Source organism: Delphinapterus leucas, chromosome 13 (assembly GCF_059928025.1).
Source record: "Delphinapterus leucas isolate spDelLeu-1000000601 "Yukka" chromosome 13, BTC_Dleu_Yukka2, whole genome shotgun sequence".
NCBI classification, from domain to species: domain Eukaryota; kingdom Metazoa; phylum Chordata; class Mammalia; order Artiodactyla; family Monodontidae; genus Delphinapterus; species Delphinapterus leucas.
In genome coordinates this window covers 10660998-10674425 of record NC_143141.1, presented here as the reverse complement: position 1 = coordinate 10674425, position 13428 = coordinate 10660998, and the positions used below count along the sequence as shown (strand labels likewise).

At 47.4% G+C, this 13428-nt stretch overlaps 1 protein-coding gene and 1 long non-coding RNA gene across 5 annotated transcripts in view; one reads left to right on the top strand and one right to left on the bottom strand.

The window, feature by feature from the left end:
* Positions 1-299: 299 nt before the first annotated feature.
* Positions 300-12755, bottom strand: LOC149747679 (uncharacterized). The gene is made up of 3 exons (XR_016395350.1): positions 9236-12755; positions 2818-2900; positions 300-2697 (listed from the first exon to the last, which is right to left on the bottom strand). It is a non-coding gene; the product is annotated as an uncharacterized LOC149747679 (long non-coding RNA).
* Positions 12624-13428, top strand: part of MAL (mal, T cell differentiation protein (MAL blood group)) — an 18709-nt gene continuing 17904 nt past the window's right edge. Inside the window, exon 1 of one of the 4 annotated variants that reach the window (XM_089922782.1) lies at positions 12624-12866. In XM_089922782.1, the coding sequence (XP_089778908.1) occupies positions 12774-12866 (93 nt within the window). In that variant the 5' untranslated portion in view covers positions 12624-12773. The remainder of the gene's footprint in view (positions 12867-13428) is intronic. The other 3 variants (XM_089922778.1, XM_089922779.1, XM_022599236.3) reach the window with 3 other exon arrangements.

Below are 13428 nucleotides of genomic sequence, written 5' to 3'. Positions count from 1 at the left end.
AGATGCCGACAAGGCAAGGAAGGTTCTGATCACCTGTGAGCCTCACATCAGACGTGAGTTCAAGGGCAAAATGAGTGCACGTGGACGGAATTCGGGCTGATCTCCAAGGGAGAGGACATGTGCATCAACAGAGAAAACGAGATGCTGATCGGAGATCTTAGAAAGTAGGGCAGCCTCACGTAGGCAGCGCAGATCATGAACCAGACTCTAGGCGCTTCAGAACGTGCTGCTTCCCGACCCGCTCACAAGCCCGCAGTCCCCATCCCAGGGTGCAGCTGCCGACGCTTGCTCTGAGGCAGCTCCGGCAGCTCCAGCATCCTGTCAACTGCAGACTAATTCTCACGTGTAGAAACGTGAAGGACCAGCAATGCTTCCTGAATTAGGCCTCGTTCCCATTTCTCAAAGGATCTCACCGTGTTACCTGATGAGATTCATCTACTCACTCGACAACTGTGATTGAGGACCCTCTCGGTGCCAGAGGTATTCCAGGCTTGGAGAACAAGGCAGGTGTCCCAGAGGGCAAGCGTTCATTAAACAAGGAAACAGTGGATGATTTTCAATTGAAGAAAGTACCATGAGAAATGATCAGGGGACAGAATAAATGATCTAGGGAGGAGGGTTTCTCAGGGAAGGTCTCTAAGAGATCAGGTGCCTGAGTCCTCCAGGAAGAGGTGATCAGGTGGGGAGAGCACAAAGGTCTGGACGTGGGAACCTGTTTCCTCTGCTCGAGGAGTGGAGAGGAGGGACGGGGTGGGTGGCAGGGCAGCCGGGCAGCGCTGGGGAGGAGAGGCCACTAGAAGCCTGTAAGTACAGGCTTGAAGTGCCCTGAGCACGGCTGCAGAAAGCACCTCCAGACCAGCACAGAGGCCGCACAGTGGCAGTGGCGAGGAAGGTCTCGGGCTTGGACCAGGGCGGTGGGGGAGAGGGAGAGAATGGACAGAGGGTGAAGTCGTTTGGAGCCTCCATGGGCTTTGGTGTAAGGATGATGAGAGGGAAGTCAAGCTGCCCGACAGTGTCCGCAAATCTGGGGTTCTGGCAGGAGAGCGGCGCCTTCTGGCCTGAGTCTCACTGCTGCCTTCTAGGGCTCCACACGCCCTCCTTCCCACCATCCGCTTATGCACTGGTCCCATCCTGCCCCCTTGCCCCGCCCAGAGCTGCAGTTCCTACTGCTCGTTCAAGGGCTGGGCTCTCTTCTCCACGCCATCAACTCTGTCCATCAGGCCACAGCTGATAAAAACAAACCCCAGTTGTTATTTTTCCCTACTGGATGCATTGGGCAGACAGAACCCAGACCGGGAGCTAAGACTACAGCTTTCCTCGTGGCCCCAGCTTGTGGGCTTTTGAACCAAGAGTTGGAAGGTTTTCGGTGGCCAGCCACCGGAGTGGTTCCTGCTTTCTGGTGCAGAGAGAACTTGGTGCCCGCAAAGACCACAACAAAGTGGAAATGATGCGTCGACACAGGAACAAAGCAATCAACAAGAGAAAGCAGTAAATTACTCTAAGGCTGTATTAATGAAGACAAGTGTAGTAGCATCTGAAACCCATGAGAAACTCAGGGTAACATTTGTGATATGGTGACCTTTCTCAAAATTAGAAAAATTATAACCACCGTGTGGGTATGTGCAGACCTAGCAATGGGCACCTTAGCTAAACACTCCTCGCCGGACAGATTTCTTAGGGAAATACTGAACAAGGCCTCAGAAAACTCTAGTACCAAACTTATCACTTATGAATACTGACTTTAGCAGTGCTTACGAAGTCCCTGCGGCGTATCCACAAGTTATTCGGAAATTCCAGGGAGCTAGCTGTCCTTTGCCTGTTAAGAAGAGCAACAACCAGGACTTCCCTGGTGGCGCAGTGGTTAAGAATCCACCTGCCAATACAGGGGACATGGGTTTGATCCCTGATCCGGGAGGATCCCACATGCCGCTGAGCAACTAAGCCCATGCACCACAACTACTGAGCCTGCGCCCTAGAGCCCGTGCGCCACAACTACTGAAGCCCGCGTGCCTAGAGCCGGTGCTCTGCAACAAGAGAAGCCACCGCAGTGAGAAGCCTGCGCACCGCAACGAAGAGTAGCCCCCGCTCGCCGCAGCTAGAGAAAGCCCGCGCACAGCAACGAAGACCCAACGCAAGAAGGAAGGAAGGAAGGGATGAAGGAAGAGCAACAACTAAGAAAGATTCAGGGGATTTGTTAAGTCAGTTCTTGGCCTGTCAGTTCCCCAGGGGCCCCCATACTTACATCCATTCAGAGTGTAAACGTGCTCCTTGCCACTCTCTCCCTCCCTCAGAGAGAATCGGGTCTCTGAGCCAGCTGATTTCAGGTTGCAAGTAGCATCAAATTATGGTGAGAAAAGCACAGCCTTTTAAGTTGTTTAAATAAATCATTCTTTTTTATTTTATTGATTAGTTCAAATAGAACTCAAAAGGTACAAAAGGGTGAATGGGGAAAAGTAAGTTTCTTTCCATCTGTCTCCCCCAGGCACCCAGCTTACCTCCCAGGAGGCAGCCGCAGCTACCAGGTCCTTGTGTGTGTGTCCAAAATATCACAGGCATCTAAAAGCAGGTGCAAGAACAGTGGGGGAGGTCCAGACAATTCAGTGGATGTTGCTGGGACGGTGGTCCATCATATGAAAAGATGAAATTGGCTCTCTACCTTCACCATACACAGATGTCACTTCTTTGTGGATTAAAGTCCTAAATGAGAAAAGAAAAACCATAATCTTGGGATAGGGAAGAATTTCTTAAGACACAGAAAACACAAACCATAAGGGAGAAGGCTGAAAAAATGTATCTACTTCATTAAAAACAAACAACCTTTGAGACTTCCCTGGCGGTCCAGTGGTTAAGACTCCGTGCTTCCAATGCAGGGGGTGCGGCTTCGATTCCTGGTTGGGGAACTAAGATCCCGAGTGTCGCATGGCGCAGCAAATAAGTAAAAGACAAAAACAAAAAACAAAATTTCTGTTAGTCAGAAAACAAGTCATAGACTGGGAAAAGACATTTGCAAAGGATAAAGCTGACACAGGACTAGTACTTGAAAATATAAAGAACACCTATATACCATCTCAGACCCACTGGTTTTGTGAAATTTAAAGAGCTTGACAATGCTAGGTTTTTGAAGACATGGAGTGACAGGGTCGCTACCCTGTGGCATAGAGAGTTAATTCAGCCCACTCCACAGATGAGGCTGCACCCTGAGGACCAGCGGGTCTCATCCACTCATGCTGTTTTGGGATCATAGCTCCACACTTTCTCAGGTACTGGTGGAGATCCTTGTGGGCCACAGAATCTTCTAGAATGTAATCCTGCTTTTTGGTGTTCATGGTACCTATTTTCAGAGTTCCTTTCTATATATGGCAAATGATACTGTTTTTCCATTTACAGTGATGACCAAGTTTCCACTTAAAAAGTACATTTGTCAGAGAATTCTTGGAAGATATTGGAGTAGGAAACACCAGAAATCTGTTTCTCCACCTGGGCAACAATTATACTGGCAGAATCTGCCTGATGTAACTATTCTGCATCTCTGGGGTCTGTTGAAAGCCTGCCACTTCCAGGGGAAGACTCGGGGAAGATTTCAATACCTCACTCGCAATAGTGGATAGAACAAAGAGAAGATAAAGAAGTAGAAAAGTTGGACTTCCCTGGAGGTGCAGTGGTTAAGAATCCCCTTGCCAATGCAGGGGGCACGGGTTCGAGCCTTGGTCCAGGAAGATCCCACATGCTGAGGAGCAACTAAGCCTGTGCGCCACAACTACTGAGCCTGCACACCACAATTACTGAAGCCTGTGCTCCTAGAGCCCGTGATCTGCAACAAAAGAAGCCACCGCGATGAGAAGCCCACGCACGGCAATGAAGAGTAGTCCCCGCTCGCCCCAACTAGAGAAAGCCCGCGCTCAGCAACGAAGACCCAACACAGCCAAAACATGTTTTAAAAAAAGAAAAGAAAAGAAATAGAAAACTTAAATGACACAATAAACAAACTAGATCTAACAGACATGTACGGTAAATCCCCTACATACAAATGAGTTCTGTTTCGAGAACACTTTCATAAGTCCAATTTGGTTTTTTTGTTGTTGTTTTGTTTTGTTTTGTTTTCTGCGGTACGCGGGCCTCTCACTGTTGTGGCCTCTCCATTTGCGGAGCACAGGCTCCGGATGCGCAGGCTCAGTAGTTGTGGCTCACGGGCCCAGCCACTCCGCGGCATGTGGGATCTTCCCGGACTGGGGCACGAACCCGTGTCCCCTGCATTGGCAGGCGGACTCTCAACCACTGCGCCACTAGGGAAGCCCTCCAATTTGTTTTTAAGTCCAACAAAGTTAGCCTAGGTACCCAACTAACACAATTGGCTATATAGTACTGTACTGTAGTAGGTTTATAATACCTTTCACACAAATAATACATAAAAAACAAACACAAAAATTAAAGAAAACATTTTTAATCTTAGAGTACAGTACCATGAAAAGTACAGTAGTACCGTACAACAGCTGGCACACAGGGGCATGTTCACATCTTTGAAAACTCACAACTTGAAGGTTCGTATGTAGGGGACTTACTCTACAGAACACTCCACCAAAGAACAATAGAATATACATTCTTCTCTAGTGCACATGGGACATTTTCCAGGATAGACCATATGTTAGGCCATAAATTTAGTGTCAATGGATTTAAAGAGATAGATATTATAGAAAACATCTTCTCTGACCACAATGGGATGAAGTTAGAAATCAGCAACAAGAGAAAAACTGGAAAATCCACAAAATCATGGAAATTAAAAAACACGCTTTTTTTCTTTTTTTTTTTTATTGGAGTAAAATTGCTTTACAATGTTGTGTTAGTTTCTGCGGTACAATGAAGTGAATCAGCTCTGTGTATACCTATATCCACCCCCCATCTCACCCATCTAGGTCGTCACAGAGCACTGAGGTGAGCTCCCTGTGCTATACAGCAGGTTCCCACTAGCTAGCTATTTTACACATGGCAGTGTATTTACGTCAAACCTAATCTCCCAGTTCGTCCACCCTCCCCTTCCCCCCCATGTCAACATGTCCATTCTCCATGTCTATGTCTCTATTCCTGCCCTGCAAATAGGTTCATCTGTACCATTTTTCTAGATTCCACATATATGCGTTATATACGATATTTGTTTTTCTCTTTCTGGCTTACTTCATGCTGTATGACAGACTCCAGGTCCATCCACATCTCTACAAATGACCCAGTTTCATTCCTTTTTATGGCTGAGTAGTATTCCATTGTACGTATGTGCCACATCTTCTTTATCCATTCATCTATCGTTGGACACTTAGGTTGCTTCCGTGTCCTGGCTATTGTAAACAGAGCTGCAATGAACACTGTGGTACGTGACTCTTGTTGAATTATGGTTTTCTCAGGGTATATGCCCAGTAGTGGGATTGCTGGGTCATATGGTAGTTCTATTTTTAGTTTTTTAAGGAACCTCCATACTATTCTCCATAGTGGCTGTATCAATTTACATTCTCAACAACAGTGCAAAAGGGTTCCCTTTTCTCTACACCCCCTCCAGCATTTACTGTTTGTAGATGTTTTGATGATGGCCATTCTGGCTGGTGTGAGGTGATACCTCATTGTAGTTTTGATTTGCATTTCTTGAATAGTTAGTGATGTTGAGCATCTTTTCATGTGCCTCTTGGCCATCTGTATGTCTTCTTTGGTGAAATGTCTACTTAGATCTTCTGCCCATTTTTTAATTGGTTTGTTTGTTTTTTTGATATTGAGCTCCATGAGCTGTTTGTACATTTTGGAGATTAATCCTTTGTCCGTTGCTTCATTTGCAAATATTTTCTCCCATTCTGTGGGTTGTCTTTTCATCTTGTTTATGGTTTCCTTTGCTGTGCAAAAGCTTTTAAGTTTCCTTAGGTCCCATTTGTTTATTTTTGTTTTTATTTTCATTAGTCTAGGAGGTGGGTCAAAAAGATCTTGCTGTGGTTTATGTCAGAGAGTGTTTTTCCTATGTTTTCCTCTAAGAGTTTTATAGTGTTTGATCTTACATTTAGGTCTCTAATCCATTTGGAGTTTATTTTTGTGTATAGCGTTAGGTAGTGTTCTAGTTTCATTCTTTTACGTGTAGCTGTCCGGTATCCCCAGCACCTCTTATTGAAGAGGCTGTCTTTTCTCCATTAAGCAGCACACTTTTAAACAATCAATAAATCAAGAAGAAGTCAGAAAGAAAATTAGAAAATACTCAGAGATAAAAGAAGACTAGAACACGACATACCAAAAATTATGAGTGCAGTGAAAGCAGTACTAAGGGGGAAATTTATAGCTATAACTCTTCTACTGCAAAATAAGAAATATCTCAAATAAACAACCTTACTTCACAACTTAAGAAACTAGAAAAAAAATGAACAAACTAAACTCGAAGTTAGAAGAAGGAAAGAAATGATAAAGATTACAGCAGAGATAAATGAAATAGAGAATAGAAAAACAATAGACAAAATCAATGAAACCAGAAGTTGCTTCTTCAAAAAGATCAACAAAATTGATGAACATTTAGACAGATAGGCTAAGAAAAACAGAGAGAAGACTCAGATTACTAAAATCAGAAACTGGAGTGGGGAGATAACTACCAACTCTACAGATATAAAAAGGATCATGAGACTACCGTGAACAATTGTACACCAACAAATCAGATAATCTGCATGAAATGGACACATTCCTAGAAACACAAAACCTACCAAGACTAAATAACAAAGAAACAGAACATCTGAGTAGATCTATTTCTAGTAAGGAATTTGAATGAGTAATGAAGAATATCCCAACAAAGAAAAGCCCTGGACCTGATGGCTTCACTGGTAAATTCCACCAAACATTTAAAGAAGGACTAATACGAATCCCTCTCAAATTTTACAAAACATTGAAGAGGAGGGAACACTTCAAGCCCCATTGTATGAGGCCGGTAGTACCCTGACATCAAAGCCAGACAAAGCCACTACAAGAAAACCATAGACTGATATCCCCTATGAGCACCGATGGAAAAATCCTCAACGAAATACTAGCAAACAGAATTCGGCAGCATATTCTCATGGCAGGCACTGCAAAGGGCACCTGACACATATTACCTCATTTAATTCACAAATATCCCTGTGAGAGAGGGATTACTCTTGCCATTTTGTAGACAAGCAAACCAAGGCAAAGAAATCAAGCACTTCATCTGAAGCTGCAGCGAGTATATTTCTATCTACTTCTATTTACTTCTTCTTCTCAGGAGAGATTTTTAACCCAAGTTCCACATTCACACTCTATAAGCTGAGGGCTCGCCAAGGTCTCTCACTAAGTATCTATTGTATATTCAACATGGGACCAGAGGGAGGGCCATGACTGTGATAAAATTAGGGGTGCAGCTGTGGCTGTACGTGGCTGTCTTCGTGGAACACAAGATGCAGAAGAGAAAGCCAGAGGCCACAGTTCAGAACAGCCAGATGCCTGAGCGCTCAGGTCCTTCTTGCAGGAAGGAAACCCAGGCAGGAGGACTGACAACCAGAGGACCTGAGGCAGCCCAAGCGAGCAGAGCCAAGATGTGCCCTCCTGAACGGGGTCTCCAACGACAAGTTCTATGTTCCATGTCCACCATTCAAGAAACAGTGTCATTTCTCTCCTACCCTCAGCCTCACGTCTCTACGTACTGGTCTGCAGCTTCTTCTTTTCACCTCCAAATTATGCTCTCCTGGTCATGTTCCTGTGTCAGCACATGGATGTCTACTGTGCCTTTTCCAGCTCTGAGAGGGCCTCCCACAGAATGGACACAGCCCTCGTGCGTCTGGATGACTTGTCCTATTCGGAGTGGACGTGGTCACAGGGCTTCCTGAGAATGGGCTGTCCTTTCCCACAGAGTTGCTCCCTCCCATTGACTGACCAGAGGTGGGGAGGGGATGTCGTGTCTCAGAGAACCTGGTAAGGCCAGGATTCGGGTCCTTCTGATGTTTAAGTTGGGGTCTGAAGCACCTCCCATGATGCAATGGCTGCTCTGCACAGTCACGACTGCTGCCCAAAACAGCTGGGCTGGTCAGATGAGGGCCAGGCCTCGTCCCCAGGGGCTGTGGCACCGTCCACCCTGTTCAGCCAGGCTGTGTCCTGCACACTTCTGGGTGCAGCTCTCTGGAGCCTTCTCTGTCATCCAGGTGAAGCAGCGACAGGCGCCCTCCCTTCCTTGCAAGGGCTTAGCTGCTCCGAGTCATAGACCAAGACCTAGAGCAGCCAAGAGCTCTTCCTCCTTTCTGTTCCCCACATCTGGAAAAGCCGGTCTGTTTACAGTGATAGCAATCAATTCATCCAAAGGACACACATCCTGGCAAGTTCAGGAAGCCAGTAGGACACAGCCCCTGTGGAAGCTGAATGTTCCTGGGCTTTCCAGAAACCTGCCTGCACGCTTAAAATTTCCCCCCCTCTTTCTGTCCCTCCTTCCCCCCACCCTCTCTCCCTGTCCTTCAACAAGCACTCATCACCCTTCACATGTACCAGGCACTGTGGTAAGTACTGAGCACCGAAAGGTGAATTAGCAAGTTCCTACTACTCTTCATAAGGACATGCCGTTCTTCTGCACCAAGTTTCAAATTCCCCTTGGTTGAGGTTTTCTATAGTTTTGTTGTATTTTCTGAATTCATGCTGTCCCAGATATTGAGGGTCCCTACGCTGATTCAGAGAACTATGGGCTGGTCCCTGGACCCCTGTTTCTTTAGGCTCTGTCCCAAGTGCTTTGCACTGACCAAGCCTTCCAAGAACTGAAGAAACATGGGCACCTGCTGGAATCCCCTCTCTTCCCTGGAGGAGAACTCACAATGGCCTTGTCAAAGGCCGTCATGGCTGCCACCTGGAATGCTCCCAGGTACAATGGCCTCACCTCCGCTACCCAGGCTCCCACATATACCTCCCTCTCCAGCCTGGTCACTTGTGCTCAGACAGCTTGGGCGTGGCACTTTGAGGGTACATTTTAGGTTGAATGAACGGACAAGTCACCAGGTGGAAACAGAAGCTCAGAGAGGTAGCAAGTCTGCCCCTTCATGACTTCTAAAAGGTAACATGCAGAGCTGAGAATAGTTGCCTTGATTTGGGAGAATCATGGAGTATTAGTACAATTTTCCTTTCTATGTTTTCTAAGTTTAAGTGTATTTTTTCCAAAAGAAAACAAATGCAGAGAAAAGATAACAAGGAAGGTCCCTCTGGCACAGGAGGTGGGAGGGTAAAGGTTTCTCAATACCTGGAGGCAAGTGGCTTCTCTAAAAGGTGGGTTCCTGGTCATCCAAGAGGGGGTCAGTTCCCATGGGGAGGCCTTCGGAGGAAGCCTGAGTTTGAGAGTGAAAGGCCCAGGATCAAGGCTGTTCCAGGATGCACCTGCTAAATTCTAGTGTTTTCTCAGCAATTCTTCGGAGTCTTAGTAGCATGCTGCATGGCAAAGGCTATTTGAGAGGCGCTGTAAGTGAAACCTGGAAAGGACATGCTTAACAGGGAGCAGCCTGCAAGCCCCAACCTGCACAGCTTGAGTTGTGAGTCTGCATCCAGGGGACCCACTGGCCCAGCCCTCTCTGTGCATCTGATGCCTCCTGATGTCCTGGGCAACTTGGGCCAAACTCTAGGTGTAACTCCCTGGGCAGGCAGTGAGCTCTCCTGCAGAGTGGCAGGGTCCCCACCCCTCTCTGGGGCAGAGAGCATGAACCTGATTATTCTCAGGGCTGAACAGGGGGAAATGACTAAGCTTGAGGTATGCTTAATACTCTTTAGATTTTGCCCCTTTCCTCTGAGCCCAGCCTGCCCTTGGCCTTTCCAGCTCTGCCCCAGGAGACACCCTGCTCCCCACAGAGATCAAAGACTTTCCAGCCTCCAGGACCCTTCCAGGTGCACCCTGCCTCCCTCTTCCTGCACAGACTCCCCTATCAGCATCTGTCCTGTCTTCTTCTCCCAGAACCCACCGTCTGTGCCTATTTCCTTCTGCCCTAGACGTCCATGGCTCTTCTCCCTTCTCCCCCAGCACAGTGGCTCTGACCCCTATCAGGGATTCCCTTATTTATCCTGCAGCCCTTGCAGCATGTGGAGCAGGGCCTGACCATCCTCCAGGGCCTGTGCCTGCTGTTCCTCTGTAGGGAAGGCCTCCTTCTCCCTCTAGTTAACCACTGCACACTCACTCAAGGGTCACTTCCTCCCACAAGCTCCCTCCAGCCCTAGGCCAAGCCAGGCTGGGCTGCTGGGTGCCCCTGAGGATCCCTGCAGTCTCCTCCCAGCACCAAACCCTTTACACATTTATCATGCAGTGTTTGATTGAACTCTCTCTCTCCTTTCCCTAGGGTAAGCTTCAAAAAGGCAGGGATCCACATCCTTGCCAACATTTGTTATATGTGTTCTTTTTGATGACAGCCATTCTGAAAGGTATGAGGTGACATATCACCATGGTTTTGATTTGCATTTCCTGGATTAGTGATCAGCATCTTTTCACGTCTCTTGGCCGTAGGCATTTCCTCTTTGGAAAAATGTATATTCAGTTCTTCTACTCATTTTTAAATCGGTTTATTTATTTATTTATTTTAGCTATATTAGCTGTTTATATATGTTGGATATTAACTCCTATCGGTCATATAATTTGCAAATATTTTTCTCATTCAGTAGGTTGTCTTTTCATTTGTCAATGGTTGTCTTTGTTGTGCAAAAGATTTAAGTTTTATTACTAAGGTCCTATTTGTTTATTTTTGCTTTTATTTCCTTTGCTTTAGGAGACAGATCCAAAAAATATTGCTACAATTTATTTCAAAGAATATTTTGGCTATGTTTTCCTCTAGGAGTTTTATGGTTTCCTATCTTACATTTAGGTCTTTAATCCATTTTGAGTTTAGTTTTGTATATGGTGTTAGAGAATGTTCTAATTTCATTCTTTTATGTGTGGCTGTCTAGTTTTCCCTGCACCACTTATTGAAAAGACTGTCTTTTCTCCATTGTATATTCTTTCTTCCTTTGTCATAGATTAATTGAACATAAGTGTGTGAGTTTCTTTCTGGGCTCTCTATTCTGTTCCATTGATTTATGTGTCTGTTTTTGTGCCAGTACCATACTGTTTTGATGACTGTAGCTTTGTAGTATAGTCTGAAGTCAGGGAGTATGATTGCTCCAGCTCTGTTCTTTCTCAAGATTGTTTTGGCTATTCAGGGTCTATTGTGTTTCCATACAAAATTTAAAATTATTTGTTCTAGTTCTGCAAAAAATGCCATTGGTATTTTAATAGGGGTTGCACTGAATCTTTAGATTGCCTTGGGTAGTATGGCCATTTTAACAATATTAATTCTTCCAATCCATGTTGGTGAGGATGTGGAGAAAAGGGAAAGCCCATACACAGTTGGTGGGAAGGTAAATTGGTGCAGCCACTTTGGAAAACAGTATGGAGGTTTCTCAAAATACTAAAAATAGAACTACCATCTGACACTACTCTTGGGTATAACTAAACCACTCATTGGAAAAGATACATGCACCCCAATGTTCATAGCAGCATTATTTACAATTGCCAAGATATAGAAGCAACATGAATGTCCATCAACAGAGAATGGATAAAGAAGATGTGAGATACAGACACACACACACACACACACACACACACACACACACACACAATGGAATACTACTCAGCCATATAAAAGAATAAAATTTTGCCATTTGCAGCAACATGGATGGACTTGGAAGACGTGCTAAATGAAGTAAGTCAGACAGAGAAAGACAAATACTGTTGATATCACTTATATGTGAAATTTAAAAAATACAACAAACTATTGAATATAACATAAAAGAAGCAGACTCACAGATATAGTTTTCAAGTGTGTGGATTTTATGCAGGGGGCACGGAGGCAGTGGGACAGTCTGCCTTCTAGAGTCAAGAGGCCCAGTTGCCCTCCATGTGGCCTGGGCATGTTCCTTCCCCACTCTGAGCCTGTAGGTGGGGTGACACCTACTGGAAAGGCTCTGTGGGATTAAATGAGGTCATGTGTGCAAAGAGCCTATGGCAGTGCTGGACACTTAGTAGTCCCTCAGCAATGCTGGCTCCCCTCCACCCTCCAAGGTCCAAGGCAGCGGTGACTGTCCTTAATCCATCGCCCAGCAGCTCCACCACGGAGTGATGCGGACCGGGGTGCAGCGTTCCGGGCTCCGGGCTCTGAGGGTGCAGGGAGAAGGAATGGGTGGCCGGAGCTGGTCTCAGCACCGCCTCTGCAGGGCAGGGAACTGGTCTCACGATGAGCCTGGACCCAGAGGTCATGCATATTAACTACCCCAGCAGAAAGATGAAAGAGCTCCAACTTAAGAACAGTTCGAGCAGTGGTGACCCGAGGGGTGCCACGGTGGAGAGTTTGGGGGGCATAGTGGTTGATGGTGATCATTCTTAAGAAATGGCGATCACCTGCAAAGAGTGCAAAGTGTGCGAAGTGTGCGAAGCGCCTCATCGTGGTAGCTTTGGCTCCGGGTGGGAGGTGGCGCCCGGAGGTGGCGCCCAGACCTGGGCATCAGGAGTCAAACCCCCGCCCCAACCTCGGGGTGGTTCAGGGCTGCGCCCTTGGCGCTGGGCAGGTCCCTTGGGGTGCCCCTCAGTCTAGGGCGGGGGCCGGGCGGCGGCCGGGGCTCCTCCCTCTTCGTCAGGGGCGCCCCTACTCTTAACCCGCGCGCGGGGGCGCCCTGGCCACTGAGCTCCGCCGGGCAAGCGAGCGCTCAGCGCAGAGCCAGCCAGAGCTGCGCGCGTCCTGTTCCGAGGCCGTCGCCAGCCCACCAGCATGGCCCCCTCAGCGGCGTCGGGCGGCAGCAGCCTGCCTAGCGGCTTCGCGGTCTTCACCACCTTCCCGGACCTGCTCTTCATCTTCGAGTTTGTGAGTGGCTGGCGCGCCCCGCGCCCGCGCCTGGGAGGGCGGGATGGGATGGGTCGTGCCGCGCGCTCTCCTGGGGGATCCGTACAGCGCGCCGACTGATCCGCAAGCAGCGAGGGTCCCTGAGCCTCGGTAGCCGGGCCCGGGGAGGAAAGACTCTCCCGCACGCCCACCCCGCAGTAATACTTTGGCCCCTTCTAGCTAACGGCCATGGGGAAACCGTCTCCAAGACTTAGGTGGAAAAAACGAACTCGCAACACGGGTCAGATACCCGAAGCCGGCCCCGGTCCACTCTTTGCGCGCCGGTTTCGATGCTGCGCTCCCGACCTGTCTCCCATGGGCCGAGCAGAGGAAGCCCTTATTGGAGAGCGACGTCCCTGTAGAGGGGCCCAGCTCTTTCCAGGGTTAGGATTTTGCTTCAAAATTTAAAAATCATCAAAAGAAACCTGAGGATTACCAAGCGAAGTGTGGAGATTGGGTTGGTGTCATAGGAGGAGCCGAATCCGGATTATTTTCTCTTGAACGTCTCTGGTGAAGGTATTTGCGACAACTTTGATCTGGAACT